Below are 16316 nucleotides of genomic sequence, written 5' to 3'. Positions count from 1 at the left end.
TGTTTTGAAACGGACACTTTGGGTCACAGCAGAGAGGATCGGAGCACGGGAACACTACCGCGGTTTCTGCTCTTTCATTTGTCTCTGTGAAAGACACCAGATGTTGCTTTATTTATTTTTTCTTTTGGAAGAGACACATCTGTTCATTCAAGTTCGGCTTTATTTTTAGGTTCTTATGTGAAGCTGCATCAATTAGGGAAGCAGTAAGGGTCTGAATCTTGAAGTGACTTAAAGGAACAGTGTGTAACATTTCGGGACTCTATTAGCAGACACGGAATTTAATATTAATAACTAAGTTTTCATTAGTGTATAATCACCTGAAACTAAGAATCATTGTGTTTTCATTAACTTAGAATCAGCCCTTCTTATCTACATAGGGAGCAGGTCCTCCTCACGGAGTCCACCATGTTGCTCAGTAGCAGTAGCACAGAATGGACAAACCCAACACTGTTTCTTGGGAGAGCCTTTTACGTTTTTACCACAGGCGCAGTTTGCGTTGGTTCAGGGGGCTCACTGAAACATCTAGAAATGCATTGATATTATAGATTACATAGAACTAATAAATTATTGTAATGATGAATAATATTGACCTTGTTGTGTCTTCATATTGACAGAATAAGAAACCAACAAGATAAGAATATAGATTTGTGGTCTTTTTATTTAATTATAGCCTAATAACATCAGACACTCTCTGTGCACACACCGCTAAATATCCACCCTCTTTTATGTAAACGATCCACGTACCTATCAGCCGTGCGTTTAAGATCAGACTAGAGATGTAACCACTTAAAAGATGGGGAAGTAGTACTTGCTATCTTCCAACGTTGTGTGTTTTTTAAACTGAAAACACAGGTTCTATACTGTGATATTTCCTGAAAATGACATACAACACAGCCAGCAGTAGCCTATGTAAACTTTCAGACGATCTCCCTCCATCCTGCTGCCACCTTATTGAGGTGTTTGTAGTGAAATGAGGAGGTATCGTATCAGATAACTCCTCATTTCAACTTCAAGAATCAGCCGTTCCTCGTCCGTTGCGGCGATTTCAAAGCGAGCGACAGGAATGAATAGAAACATGGAGCCAGACAAATGTTCAGCTCAAAACATCGCGCTGCGTCACTCACGGCCAACAATGCAATCAATCAGATTTTGTCACTGACGCTTGCTTGCATTGTATTCTGTTTGGAGGGTGTAATATGTAAGCTACATACATTAGACCTCTCTGCGCTGTACACATTACATTCCCTCTAGATTTTTTTGGTGAACCCCCAACCTTAAAGTTCAAATTGCGCCTATGGTTTTTACATTACCTAAAGGCCACCGTAGTTCGCTGCCTTCTTCTGACTTCCGTTGCTCCTAAAGTGGTGTTATTACAGGAAGGATGGCCTCTGAGCGAGGCGAACGGCGTTGCCACAGTTTTGCACTCGGCGTCTCACGTTACCGCAGTCTTGGAAAGGGAGGAGTGAGCGGAGGGGTACTCAGTTGGTTGTAATCTGCAGCCGCACCACTAGATGCCGCCAAATCTTACACACTGTACCTTTTAAGAAACACTTTAAAACAATGTTTCCAATGTGTCAAATTGTAAATATAAATCGTCATGATATAAAATTAAAATTTTAGGAATAAAGACTGATCTGTAACAATATAAACATTGCCTTTATTAACAAAATAATTCACCATACAGACAGATTGCATCATGTTAAATAGCAGTATCAGTTCGCAGTTGCAGTTTTTGTCGAATGAAAGAAAGAATGGCCTCTGGAAAAGGTTGAACATCAGCTTGACCACAGTGGATGTTTCTCCTGATTAGTAACAACACTATAGCACACCGACAGACAGATATGTACTTCGGAATGAAAGGCAGGAATGTTGAACTAGATCAACTCGTTATTGTCCGTCTTACCTTTTTAAAATTCGCAAAAGAAGGCAATAGTTTGACATCAATCAAGAGCTTGTAGAAAGTTTGACACCTACAGTACATATTTTTACACATCAGTCAACAAAGACAATAATACAACGTTACAGTGCAGTTACAGTATAGATGTCTCCATTGGAATGTACTAAAACTTTGGCACACTCCTGTATTTAGCCCTTGAAGTTAGTCAGAGGTGGTACACTGGACACAGCCGCAAATGAGGGGAGATAGTGAAGCAGTGGAGGCAAGTGCTCAACACTTACACCAACACAACATGGTTCAACACCACCAATATAGCACATCAAACGGGAAATAATGGAAAATGTCAGTGCAATGTGTTTTCATTTGTGTAGTGATGGCTCTCAAGTGACTAAATTCACCCTCATTTCTTTCACATAAGTTACAATACTCCAAACAAAACTCTGCTTTGCTCTGATTTAAATTCACCGAGACCTTTTTTTTGTGATTTTTCAGCTGTCACCCCCCTGCCTTCAGTTTTAGAAGCTCAACAGGAACATGCACAACAACACTAACCCTGCAAAAAAGCCGTGTTGCCTCGAACTGTGATGCTGCATGCGAGCACCGTCGAGTGCAAAGAAGTAAGTATTTGCCTCTCAGATTATGTCATTAGTGTTACCTGCTTCAAAATTATATTACATCATTTTTTTGGGGTTCAACTGAACTTAGTCAGTCGTGTATTTTTGCTAGCGTGTAAGAGTTAAGATGTTGGCTCATTAGGAGTTTGATTAAACTAAGTCCTCAGTGCAACATATTTTAGAGGTTTCGCCCTTTTAAACTGTATTGTTTTCTCAAATGAAGCAGCTCATCTCAGTTCAGTCAGTGACTTCAGCAGCTTGTGGACGACTGACTGCGCTAACGGGGCAGATGAGAGCCTCGGGATGCCAGCTGAGACTGTGTCTGAGGGAAGGGGGTGGTTGTCAGCTGGACTCATAAGGCAAGTGACATTCATTTACACCCAACTGAATCAGAGCAACGGTGCTTATTTGATGTAAGCCACTACATGCATGTGTACCAGAAGCTTGGATGATGAGGAATGATATAAATTACACTGGTTTTAAGTATCAAATTTGTAGGGCTGTCAAAGTTAATGCAATAATAACGCGTTAAAGCAAATTAGTTTCAACACAACTAATTTCTTTACCGCATTAATGCAACATGCAATTTTGAGGTTGTAGCAGGCTCAGTTTTAAAGCTAGAGGGAAGACACTGGCATCATATGAAACCTAAGGAATCCATTGGTTCCCATCATGTCATACTAGCTTGTCGAGAAGGAGGCTAAATAATTCTCCAAAAGTCAGCACACTGACACACTGACAGCTGTTGTTGCCGTTTGGGCTTGAGTTTGCCATGTTATGATTTGAGCATATTTGTTATGCTAAATGCAGTACCTGTGAGGGTTTCTGGACAATATTTGTCATTGTTTTGTGTTAATTGATTTCCAATAATAAATATATACATACATTTGCATAAAGCAAGCATATATGCCCACTCCCATGTTGATAAGAGTATTAAATACTTGACAAATCTCCCTTTAAGGTACATTTTGAACAGATAAAAAACGAGCGATCAATTTGCAATTAATCACGAATAACTATTGACAATCATGTGATTAATTGCGATTAAATATTTTAATCTATTGACAGCCCTACAAATCTGACAATGGCTTGTCGACTTACAGTACGTAATCACTTGGCTAAAAACAAAGCAGCTGAAAATTCTCTGTGTAGATATATTTCTAAGAAGAGAATCAATCAGTTTCCCACTTCCTGAGCTTTTGTCTTGATAAACGTTAACATGGAGATAATATGGGGCACCACCACGGGTGTGTTTTGCTCAACTACTTTTAAGTCTGGGTCTGCGTGACTGAATCAAATCAAATTGTTCATCTAGTAGCCACAACGATGCCGTTCTCATGGCTCTGGGGTCACAAGATCATTTTGGGATGGGATCTGTTTTTCTTATTCGTGTTTTCATTTTCCCCGTTTTCTTCTAATTTAGCTATGAGAGTCCCTCTGAAGACGACCGTGTCCCTCCGCCTGTACACACGTTTTGTTGTGGAGGATTCACAACTGCAGCAACGGGACAACACTGGCACTTAGTTGAAGCAACAGCTCGAGAACATCTCTACTGTACAAATGTACGGTATTGATGAAGAAAATCTGTACTTCTTTCTGTATATTGAGCATGTGATGGTCATGAGGTATGAATTAATTTTAAAAAGGGCCACGAGCCAAAAATAACCACAGATGTGGACTACTACCGTTGTACCTCTCTAGGTCCACAAGTACAGATCTAGACACACTGTTTTTTGATCTTTACATTCTCAAAGATAAGGTCTTGTAATAAATAAATTAATAAACACTTGACAATAGAGCAACAGAGGAGCGTTTGGAGTGGAAACAGGGTGGATTCAGAATGATAAATAGCATTATAGAATGTAGTTTGTTTGGGTCCTGTTCACACAGTCCTACAAATCCAGTTAGCTTCAACATGTTTTTGTTTTTTTAAAATCAGAAATCCTTCACAATGCAAAGGTTATGTAAGACTCGCCATTCAACATCTCACTGCTTGACCCCTGATTCATAAATAAATGTCCACATTCAAGGCGCGTTTGACATCAGTTCATCTTCACATATCACACCCTTGTTCTGTAAACATTAGAAACCTCAGTGAACATCAAATTCAAGACTGAAGCAACAGAGTTGACGCCGATAATACTCCCCCCTCAGTCACGACTGTCTATAGCAGAGGGTCGATGGTCATGTGGATCTGGTCTCTGTTGCGTCTGCTGCCGTTGGAGCTGTGGTACAGCTCCTCCCTGCGGCACAGGAAGTGTTGGGTCAGGATCTTGCGGAAGGTGTTCCTGAAGTCCTGGATGCGGTAAGCGTAGATGATGGGGTTCACTGCGGAGTTGGCATGAGACAGAATGATGCCAATATACATGATAACCTCTGACTTCTCCAGCTTATCGTAAAACAGCGTGAGGCAGTTGAGGATGTGGACGGGCAGCCAGCAGACTGCGAACAGTCCAACGATGATGGAGAGGGATTTGGCGGCCCGGATCTCCTTCTGCAGCAGCCCGTGGTGATGGCTGTCCCCGTTGCCCACGCACTTGAGCTCGATCTGTCTCAGCTGCTTCCTGGCCACGGTGAAGATCTTCAGGTAGATGCCCAGCATGATGAGCAGCGGCGGCAGCACGCAGACAAAGAAATTAAAGTAGACCATGTAGTGCATGTCCACCACACTCTCAAAGAAGCACTTGAGGTGGCAGCTCTGTAGTAGGTCGCCATCCCTCAGCCCCTCCATGAGGCCAGCGTTTGTAGCGTTTGTAGTGTTGTCCGCCTTGGAACTGTTGTTGCTGCAGCTCAAGTACTTCTTGTTCCAGCCGAAGAAGGGGATGAGGCCAATGACAAAGGAGAGGATCCATAAAATAGCGATGATCTCTCTGGCGGTCTTTCCCGTCATCAACTCCTTGTACCTGAAAGAAAACACAGCAGAGGTTACCGACTTAATAATGTTCCCATTGTGGAAGTTTCGGACAAATGCTCACACTCAAAATAGGCTCTAGAGATCAAGTACAGCCCAGCATCAAATACAACAACATAGCAAAAATGCAATTTGAATCAAACTACGGTATATTAGCAAAACATTTTAGTTGTTTTTTCTTTTATCTAATAATTTTCTGATGTGAATATTTACCCATGTACCTCTGATGACTGTTACATCTCTCATCATTTGCAGTATCAAAATCCCAACAAAGCAGACCAGCCTTTTTTGTACTTTGTGACAAAATTCACACCGCATTATTTTGATAAATAAAATTATGAACTGGAGTTGCACCTACAGTGAATTTTGTCTTTTGTTGTGCTTGCAGAATGTGAGCTTGTGTTGGCTTTTGTTTGTGCAAGTTGTTGGTGTGTCAGTTAGGCCACACCAACAACTTGCACAACGCATGATTCTTATGCAACTCCTTCTGTGCAACAGGATGCACATCGGCCTAATAATGGCTAAGAATCGGGCAGACGATACGAATGATCAAGTGCAATGGTGAATTGCTGTGACTTGGTGCATTCAAGTGTTGTAGGAAATATTGTCTGCACAACACAACACAAACAAAACAGCAAACATAAGCATCCAGTCCCCCACCCACAGCCACATCAACAAGACGGACGCTGAGTTCAGACAGACTTTAGCCCTACATGAAACAATGCAACCTTCTCATTCATTTGAATGGAGCCGGTCTGGGGGCGCAGCTGGAGCGCCTACGCAGGCCTCAGATTAAAAAAAAAAAACGCACGGCAAGAGCACAGTGAGGCTGTACTAGGCACAGTAGGGCTTTAACATCAGCATGTTGTTTAGCAGGTATAATGTTTTACCATTATCACCATCTTAGTTCAGCGTGTTCGCATGCTAACATTTGCTAATTAGCCCTGAACAAAGTACAGCTGAGGCTGGTGGGAATGCCATTAGTTTTGCAGGAACGGTTGAGGGATCGCCAGTTACAATTTGTCCTTAGGGGAACATAAATGTGTGCAACAAATTTCATGGCAATCCATTAGATAATTGTTGAGACATTTCAGACAGAGTGGTGCAGGGATGACGGATTTTTGTTGGCCAACCTACAAGTTAAAATCACAAAAAGCCAACGGGATTTTTCCATTAGGTGTTGGATTATTGCAGAAAGTAAGCTCTGGCAAACAAACATTTATGATACTTAAACGTTTTGTTCTGTAAGATAATCTTCACAAATGAACACCGCTTTTATGATTTTTGAAGTGAAAAGCTAAACGAACTATGCAGACGCGTTGGCGCGATGATGTTTAGTAGTCTCATTTAGCCACTTTCTCGCCTTTTTAAAGACATAAAAGCTTCAAAATTCACGAGTGGGATATTTACTGACGTATTTTATATCGTAGAACAAAATGTTAAAATCTCTTCAGCTCGTGTTAACCACAGACCTTATTTCAGGCATCTAACTAAAAACCCATTAAAAAAAAACATTGACTTCCAGATGAGGGAACTGTAAGTGCTAAAATGCGAACTCATTTCGGGGATCTAGGACTCATTCCTGCAGCACTCTATTGCCTTCTATAGAGCCACGCTGCAAGCAATGCTAAAAACATCCACAACAAAACACAAAATCCTCAAGAAAGCACGTCCAGACAAAAACGGACAGAGATCAGCTCCAATGTCTTGGCAGCCTTGTTATTGGAAAAAGCTACCAAATTCATTTTTTAACAACGATATTTGGTTTTTCAGATTTCCTGACAAGATGCTACACTGTTAATTAACAACATTAAACATCCTAATGATGGACCTGACATCCTGATGTCGGAGATTCACGCCCGCGCATGAATGCACCACACAGACACCGAGCAGTTTAGTGTTGGTTTCCAAATGGTTTGAACACACAAAATCCTAATCCTAAGCTAAAATGACACACCCATTTGTTTAAGGTGTGAAACCAGTTCAACACCTTTATGTACATGTTCAGATACTGTAAGTGGGCCACAGGCTATGACAATAAAGTAGAACAAATTCAATGTCTATCTTAGATTGAGCAGTTTATGAGTAAATGTTTGTACCGGTAGTTGCGAGGAGCATTCATTGGAGTGTGTTCCATGACAAACACAAAAAAACAGCGTTGCATATCGTCAGTAAGGGCAGCCTGTTAATTCGGCATTGATGCTATTTTCATTCACATATCTTGAGGTCAGAGGTCAAGGGACCACTTTGAAAATGGCTATGTCAGTTTCATATAATGCCAGTCACTCTGGCTTTAAAAACAGTCCACTACAACCTCCAAATGATCGATTGCGTTAATGCATTAAAGAAATTAGTGGCGTTAAAACGAATTTGCGTTAACCTGTTATTATTGCGTTAACTTTAACAGCCCTACTTTTTTTTTTGTTTCAGTTTTGTGCCATTTTGTAGTTTGATGCCTAAACTGTTCTAGTTCCATGTTGTATATTTCACTTTTGATAAAAGGGATAAATGTTGAGTGTTAAATTGATACATTTTACACTGATTCAGCACGTTTCCCATAAAAGCCATCGCCTCACTGAAATGTGATATGAACTTATGAACGGCAGGTGCACAGAGGCTGCGTATGGAGATGCGGGACTGACTCACACGAGTGTCGTCCGGACGGTTCCCATCATATGAACAGCACTTGAAGCTAAATGAGCGGTTTCCTCAAAGCGAGTCAGGCGAGCTACCGCATGGTAATGACTCATACACATGCTGACAGGCGCACACACACACACACACACACACACAAGCCAGTCTGAGCTGTAGGTGCCACAAATAGTCTGATCTCTACAGCTGCACAGTACATTATCACACCATATATCAGCACTTCAAATGTGACTTTTGCAGTTGTAATATCAATCAGTTATAAGTTATCATTAAACCATTAGTTAATGACGGAATAATCATGAGCAAATGATTAATAAGATATTTCATATATTAATGTCATATCATGAACAAGCCATTAGCAAAGTTATTGGTGACAAATCATTTGTGAATGATAAACGTTTAACTAAAACTTACAAATCATTTCATTGTTAACGATAATACTGTTTACGGATAATTAAATATGTATTAAGATGTTGAAGGATAGGTTCACATTTAAAAAAAACAACAATGTGGCATAATCTATCACCAATTCATTGTTGGTTTGGGGTTCTTCGTGGGATTTATATATAGATAAAACGATAAATAAAGCCTGTAAGAGATTGAGGAAGTATGTTCAACATGCAAAAATTCTTTGATAGTGCAGGCAGGAAGTGTTTGTTATCAAAGTCTGGTTTCAGATGCTGACAATTTGCTAGTAAAATGAAAGTCATATTACTGGAAGGACACTTCTTAATCATTAGCCCAGTCTCCCTCTGAGTGGCCATTCAGAGCGAAAACAGTCGTGTGTTATAACTCTAATATTCCCAACAGTCAATTATTCATCAGTGGTGTGCCAACTCCGCCTCTGTCCTGTGACTCCCTGCAGAGAGGCGAGCGGGGCCATGAATAATCCAGCACTGTGCCCACAGAGGTATAGGAGAGGAAGCTTCAGGGTTTCCACACCTTCACCCTGTTCCTCTCCACCTTCTACTCCCTCTATCAGCCAATCAGAAATACAGCAGGCCGCACAGGGTCCATTTCCCAGAGGGTCCATCTCCTGCACATCGCCTCCCACCCTCTCTTTCTGTTTGGAGGCAGGGAACAGGCGAGCGGCTGAATGGATTAGTTCTGGCATGACGACAGCACGCTGGCATCTATCTTTGTTTTGCTTTCTTCCCCTGCTCCATTCTCCATACATCCCCTTCTCTTCTCTCTGTCGCTGTGCTTCCGCCTGGGGGCCGCAGACCTCTGCCAGGCCACACACACTCCAAACGCTCACAGCATCCGCTTAAATGTCCGTCAGTGTCCGCAGTCCCGCTTCAAAACACAATCTAACAGGTGGCCGTTCATACTGACCACACGGGGAGATTTTATACTTATGTGCGAACGGAGACGTAAAGTATTTGCATTATAAATTGTATTTGTGAGTATCTATCTGAAAAACAAGTTGTACAACATGGTAAAGGCACATTAATAAAAACATGTATCTGAATTTGTAAAGCTTTCACGGTCCGATTAAGATGTGGTCATGCAAGAACTGTTTTGACAGAAGAGGGAAAGGTAAATATAGATCTAATCTCTCTGTACATTTGCATGGGGAATGTGGACTTGCTTTCCTTTAGTGTAACAGGTGTCAAAGCTCAACTTCTCATTTTGGTCCTTGTTGATTCATTACTAAAGTGATACCACAAAATCTATTTTTGGACTATGAAATACTCTGATAGTTCCTCTCAGGAAATGGAGGCAATGCTCTGTTTTTTGTTGGTTTTTGTTTTACAGATTTTTCTCTGTACTGTGAAATGTTGTAGATTTACAGATATTTGCGGTAATTAAAAATTGTAACATCAAAATTACAGGTAATTAACCATAATTCAAGATTAAATTAATATATATTTTTTTAATGCAATTTATTGTATTTGTACAGATTTTAAATGTAATTTTACATAAAATGTGAGGTAATATTTTCCAGATTTCACCTGTTGTGTAAAATTACAGAGATCAGAAGTCATTCAAAGGGTTTTCCTTAAAATGAGTTAAAGTTAAAAGTCGTTAAAAAGGGATTTTATGTTTTTTAAGGGTAATTATTAGTAGGCCTATTTGTACAGATAAAAATAAATTACTGTAAAAAGACAATTAAAGATATTATATTACCGAAAGTACTATATTATTTTACAGATTTATTTCTGTTGTTCTGAGTTGTTGTCTTTACCACCACTGCTAGCAGGCCTGGTTACTCGTCGTGTCTAGAGTGTAACCCGCAAATTGCGAAAACTTGCAAAAACTCTTGCAACGACCTATCCTAACCCAAACCATTCGGAGGTCAACGCCTAACCTTTACCATCTCGTGAGAGTTTCGCAACGTGCGTGTTACCTTCTAGACACGACCCTGGTTACTGCTCTTTAAAGGGCGGGTCCATGTGCATTCTTTTTTCTCAAATGGAATTACCGGCTTGTCATGCAAAAAGCATGGATGTATAGGCAGAAAGCAGTCATGTAGGTTACCAAAGTAAGCTTATCAATAAGGTTATGAATAATATAAATGCTAGCACTAGCTGAGTCAAAATTTGCTGTGCTAAGTTTGGAAATAACTGAAAGTGTTAGTTTGGATTTATTTGAAGTGGTGTTGTATGTATACTCCCACGTTCTGTCAGGTAAAATTACTGTTTTTGTGAACGTAGTCTGGTGGCTTTAAAGAGAGCGATATAACGGGTTAATCGCGAGTTAAACTAATCACTAATTAGCCACCATGCTTGGTGGACTTTGGTAAGAAATGTGTACAAAGTTTATGGGTGGGTGAGTAAGGTTTTGTTGCGCATAAAGTGTTTTTGAATTGTGAAGACTATTAAACTACTGCACGGTAACGTTACTGTTTATTATTGAGCTCAAAGTAGCGGGCTCGGTTGGTTGTAGCTGTGGAAAAAAGCTACAAAAAGCACTCGCTAGCCTCAAATCATCTGCTCATGTGATATTCTCCTGGTAGCTTTTAGGTGAACCTCTGATGAAGACTGCTGCTTTTGCCTCGTGTCTACTGGAGAAGAGCTGACTGTTGCTGCTACACATGCTACTCATGTGGTGACCGTGATGACGCCTCATCTGATGAAGACAGTACAGCTGCAGAAGCAACACTGGTAAAAATATAATAAGACATCCTGTTTGTTTCTACCCTGAAGGTGTCTTATTCCCCCCCCCTTTCTTTTTTGTTTGCAGAAGCGTCCAAAGCTCGCTGCCCTTGAGGAGATGAGGAGGTTATGGCAGTTGAAGTAAGAACAGAGGACATTGTCAGCACTAGAGAGAAGGCTCAGGAAGAGATCCAGCTCTACCATCTACCCTAACCTCAGGGAGTCCAGTGACCTGGTGCTGGAACACGAGGGACGCTCGGCCAATGCTTTCAGACTTGGCAACCAGGTGTCTCTGCGTGCGAGCATCATCCACACCCTCAGAGGAGGGCTGCACGATTGTGGACAAAATGATCATTTTGATCAATATTGAGATCACGATTATTTATCACAATTATTCATTGATTTTTTTCAAAAAAGTTGTAATATTAAGAAAATAAAGTCATAACTTTCCTTTATAATATGAATTTATTCTCATAATACGACTTTTTTTCTTGTAAACTTCTGACTTTATTCTCAAAATCTCCGATTTTTCCCCCCCTCAATGTGGCCCTGATACTCTGTCGTAAAAATAAGCTTCTTCTTCCCCTGAATTTTTTTTACATTTTTTGTTTTACCTGTCTGCTCTCTGTTGTATAATATATTTCTTAAAATAGAAATGGAAATTACTGTGGATAGACTGTATTTATTCATAAAATAACAAAAACAAATGTCCTAAATGTACAGGGATTAACCTGGATGGTATATTATTTTTAATGTATTCTATCATAATATAATTTCCCACAGTTTAATGAACATTTATCAACGATGAAATACTGTAAGTTAATAAATTTTGACTGTAAACCTGCTCTGTATTTTTACAGTTTATTACATGTAATTTTGTGGTACGGTGATTTACTCTAATTTGACCGTATCCGTCTGGAAACTTTGCTGCCAGACTTTTTACTGTTTGTTTTTTTTCAGCTTGGTTTCACTGCAATAATACAAACAATTACAACCTCCTGCCAGTAATCATCACGAGTTTAACACTTAACCTCCAGCACTTTCCAGTTAGAATAATCCAAACTCAAGTTCTTGGGTGGCTCTAACAGACATACAGACGAGCGACAAATTACAGGACAAACCTGAGTGAAGAAACATAACAAATGCAGATGCTTCCATACTAACCATGTGAAACTGTAAGCTCGTCACACCTACTGTTCACTGAGTACATACAAACTAAAGTCAAACTAATGATCATAGTGCGATTATTAAAGGAATAGTTTGACATTTTGGAAAATATGCTTTTTTTTTGCAGGGTTAGATTAAAAGATTGATACCTCTGTCAGTTAAGTACAGAGCTAGAGCTTCAAGTCGATTAGCTTGGCTTGGCTCTCTCCTAAGCTCAAACATCCCCCTACTAGCACCTCTAAAGCTCACTCTAAAGCTGACAAACATGTTAGGGAGTTGCGTGCCGTAACTATTTCTGCTATCGGCACCAGAATTTCCCCGTTATGCTTGTCAAACGTGTCAAATTTGCACTTCAGCTTTTGTTCGGACGAAAAACAAACATATAACATGTTGGATAGAGCCAGGCTGGCTGTTTCCTTCTGTTTTCAGTCTTTGCGTTAAGCTGAGCTAACTGTCTCCTGGCTGTAGCTTCATATTAAGTGAAGAGTGATATGGATCCTTTCCTCTATAGCAACACAGCAGATGGTGTTGAGATGAATGTGTGCGGAAATCTTGACGTTTTATCTTTTTAGACGAGCTGCAAAACTCCCACTCATCATAAATCACACAACACTGACATCCACTCCTAAACCCTTGACTCTACTCTAAACCATACTGAAGAACCTACCCACATTCAAACCAATGTTAACCTCCAACCTCACTGTGTCTGCATGTTGAAGCACATTTCCACCTGGGCCCTGTGTTCCCGTCGTTTACGATAAATGTGAATTGGTTGTTTGAAGTCCAGCCATCCACAGAGCCTTGCCTGGTTCTTTAACTCTAATACTTCCAGAACCTTTTGACATGTTTCATTATTTGTAAAACCCTAAAGCAGCACTTACATTAAGGATGACACTGTACCACACCCACTTCACCCCTACGTGTGCTGAAAACAAAGACAGGAAGGACTCTTAAATTGTACTTTTAAATGATAATGCCCACTTTTCCTGACCACACACACTGAGGCACAGTGCTGCTGATGTGGGTGTGGACGACCCCTTTGAGGTCTGTGATGTGCTAAAGGTCATTTGAAAGCCCCAACACGACAGAGGAACAAAATAGCTTTAGGGTCTTTTTCTGAGAACGGCAACCACGCAGGGAAGACGGGGGCTTGAAGCGAGCGTTGAGTGGGTGTGCGGCTCTGTCATCTCATGGGGTTTAAAACATCTGGCTTTGGCCTTTCACTTCCACTAAAACCATCTGTGAAAACACTTTCATCCGAGAGCCCCAAAAGGCCTGCAGACTGGCCAATCTCCCACACACACACCAGCCATCACTGGACATGTAATTTTACCCCGAACATACACACTGGCCTTATTATCACGTGTGTGTGTGTGTGTGTGTTGTGAGCGCTGCAGAGGAAACTATAAAATATGTTGACAACTGTTTACAGAGAAGGTTATGAGCGTGTCGCAGGTTTAGAGGCAGTTAAAGTCAGTGTTTTTTTTCTGTGTGAGGTGGTTTTCCGTCCTTACAGGTCAGAAATAGAAACACAAATGGGGATTTTTTACAAGCCACTTGGATGGTGGAGGGGACAACTTTTATCCCAGAGTAGTGTCAAACTGTCCTTTCTTGCCAGCGTTTGAGCCTAATGGAAATGACAGCACATCACAACCCCACGGCACAAGAACCACATCCAGTTGCCCCCCACAGTCACTGCAGTGAGTGTTGCCTTTAAGAAAAAACCCTGACATGGTGAAATGCCAAAAACACCACTAGCTAGAGACATACTTCCTGTCTAAATCTGATAATACAGCATGTATTCTTCAATGCACGGAAATATCAAGCACTATGCTGTCTGCTGCCTGTGTCTGTCCCCTCAGGCGGACTGCGTACACGCTCAGACGCTGCACGGTGGCCTTTGCCATCAGGATCAATGGAAGTGACACTGTGTGGGCAGGTATTGATTTGGAGGCTTCTCCTGTTGTGTCAAATCAAACTGCTGCATGACAGATCTTTGCATCTTTTAAGAGACATCAGATGAAAAAAACAAAAAAACAACTGCTGAAAGTCACCCACCATACTGTATGTAAAGACGACATCTAAACCCTTTAGATAATTCAATCAAGGTTATATAAAACAAGTCACTTCAAAGCGCTTTACTAAGTCTGCCTCTAACACCACATTCAAATAATGTTTAGAGAGGCATTATCTGATTATCATTCCAAGTTGACATATTAACCGTGCTATTTTTATACACAAGGCATTAATAATGCTCCACAGGAAACTGATTCATGGGATCACAGAGCTGATACTGATCTACCAGATCCTTAATTCAATTGTGTTCCGTAGGGGGACACATGTCAATATGTAGGGGCTCTTTTATGAAGATAGATAAAGATGAATAGAACTCAATATTTTGCAGCTTATTTGGCACACTGTGTATTAACAACAGATTAAAACAGACAGGACACTTTCAATTGAAGTGGCACACTGTAAACACTTGCTGTTAATTTACAGCAGAATGTCAACAGTATTAACCTGTTATTGCTAAAAACAGTGCTTTACTGTTAATACGAAAGGAAACCTGTTAAATTACGCTCATAGGTGAATTAGCTCTGTTCTTCACTCACATGTTGTTCTGGTTTGCATTCTGTGCTTGTAGCCAGCTATAGACAGACATTTTGGGAAAAGTGTCAACAAGTCTATTATAGCCTTTTTCCTAACAAGTGCCTTTAATTGTATTTAGTGTGACTATTCCTATGTCTGTAACCTGCTAAGCCTATTCATCTAGGCAAAAAATTGTGTTTATTAAAATGTATGTAAAAAATACAAGGTGCATTAAAACATCAGTAAGATAATGTAAAAGAAAGGTGATATAATGTATCTTTAAACAGTAAATTAACTGTAAAATACTGTGAAATTAATAAAGTTCAAACTGTATTTTTCATTAACAGTACAAAGCTGTAAATTTCAGCGACAGTGTAATAATGTTAATTTTACAGTAACATAAAGGCAACCCTGCAGCCAGTTCTTTACTGTTATTTTACTGGGAAATTCTTAACAGTGCAGTCCTTAATTCACTTTGATTAGAAGAAAGCAATATTAGTGTCAGAGTGACTATCTTGTCAGATGGGGAAAAAAACAACTTTCATGAGCTAAAGAATTTTCAAATTAATTCCACATCAGTGAAATAAATAAATAGCTACTCACCTCAGAGGGATTTTGACAGCCAGATATCTGTCAATTGCAATAGCAAGAAGGCTGAAGATGGAGCTTTGTGTCAGTACCAAGACAAAACAGGCCATGAAGAGGCATCCGTAGAAGTCCAGAAAGATGCCGGTGCTGATGATGATGGCAAAGGGGATGGCGAGGCAACCCACCAGGATGTCAGCCACAGCCAGAGACACCAGAAAATAGTTAGTGGCGTTCTTCAAAGTGGTGTTGATCGCGACAGCCCAGCACACCAGTATGTTGCCGGATATAGAGAGAACAGCAATCACTACTTCAATCACGATGTAGAGCGGATTCATCTCAGCAAAGTGTGTTGAAGGACTAAAAAAACCGGCAGGCTGAACATAACACTGAAAAACACACACAGCTTCTAGTCCCAGAGGAGTAAAGAAGTCTTTCTGCTGTAATCCAGGAATATTCCACAAGTGTGAGCAGCGGAAGCAGCCATCTGTTTGGGAAGAAGAGAGGAATTCACTTTTAAAGCAACTATTTGCTGTTTCATGTATCACCAAGTTGTCAAAGGCTGCAGCAGCAGCTGCGCGTAATGATTCATTAATCAGCTGCAGGAGCGTGCAAAGTACACCAAACAGATAGAGAAAAAGTCACTGGACATTGTTTCTGCTCACCTTAATAAACCTGTGCATCGTCTCTCTCTGGATGTTTTCACATCAGCAGACCTGTGGAGCGTTTAAACAGCATGCGTATAGCTGTGGAGCTCTGCGGCCAGTGTGTCTGAAGTGAGTGTACTGAAGTGGTGGAGGAAG

The 16316-nt window shown here is 40.5% G+C and overlaps 2 protein-coding genes across 2 annotated transcripts in view; one reads left to right on the top strand and one right to left on the bottom strand.

Moving 5' to 3' along the window:
- The window catches only part of zswim7 (zinc finger, SWIM-type containing 7), an 18380-nt gene extending 15866 nt beyond the window's left edge, over positions 1-2514 (top strand). The window contains exon 6 of the mRNA XM_074610383.1: positions 2390-2514. The gene's annotated coding sequence lies outside the window, so the exon portion shown is untranslated. The remainder of the gene's footprint in view (positions 1-2389) is intronic.
- adora2b (adenosine A2b receptor) lies at positions 1638-16316 on the bottom strand. Its single transcript, XM_074610382.1, has 3 exons — positions 16179-16316; positions 15532-16000; positions 1638-5414 (listed from the first exon to the last, which is right to left on the bottom strand). The coding sequence occupies exons 2-3, from the start codon at positions 15849-15851 to the stop codon at positions 4676-4678; spliced, it is 1059 nt and encodes a 352-aa protein (XP_074466483.1). The 5' UTR covers positions 15852-16000; positions 16179-16316; the 3' UTR covers positions 1638-4675.

Source organism: Sebastes fasciatus, chromosome 16, assembly GCF_043250625.1.
Source record: "Sebastes fasciatus isolate fSebFas1 chromosome 16, fSebFas1.pri, whole genome shotgun sequence".
NCBI lineage: Eukaryota > Metazoa > Chordata > Actinopteri > Perciformes > Sebastidae > Sebastes > Sebastes fasciatus.
The sequence above is the reverse complement of the archived record's forward strand: the minus strand, read 5'-3'. Positions and strand labels throughout refer to the sequence as shown.

Coding starts and splice junctions, on each gene's coding strand:
- adora2b (XM_074610382.1), bottom strand. CDS start 15,851: ATGAATCCGCTCTACATCGTGATTGAAGTAGTGATTGCTGTTCTCTCT. Junction 5,415..15,531: donor GCTGTCAAAATCCCTCTGAG/GTGAGTAGCTAT, acceptor GTTTTCTTTCAG/GTACAAGGAGTTGATGACGG.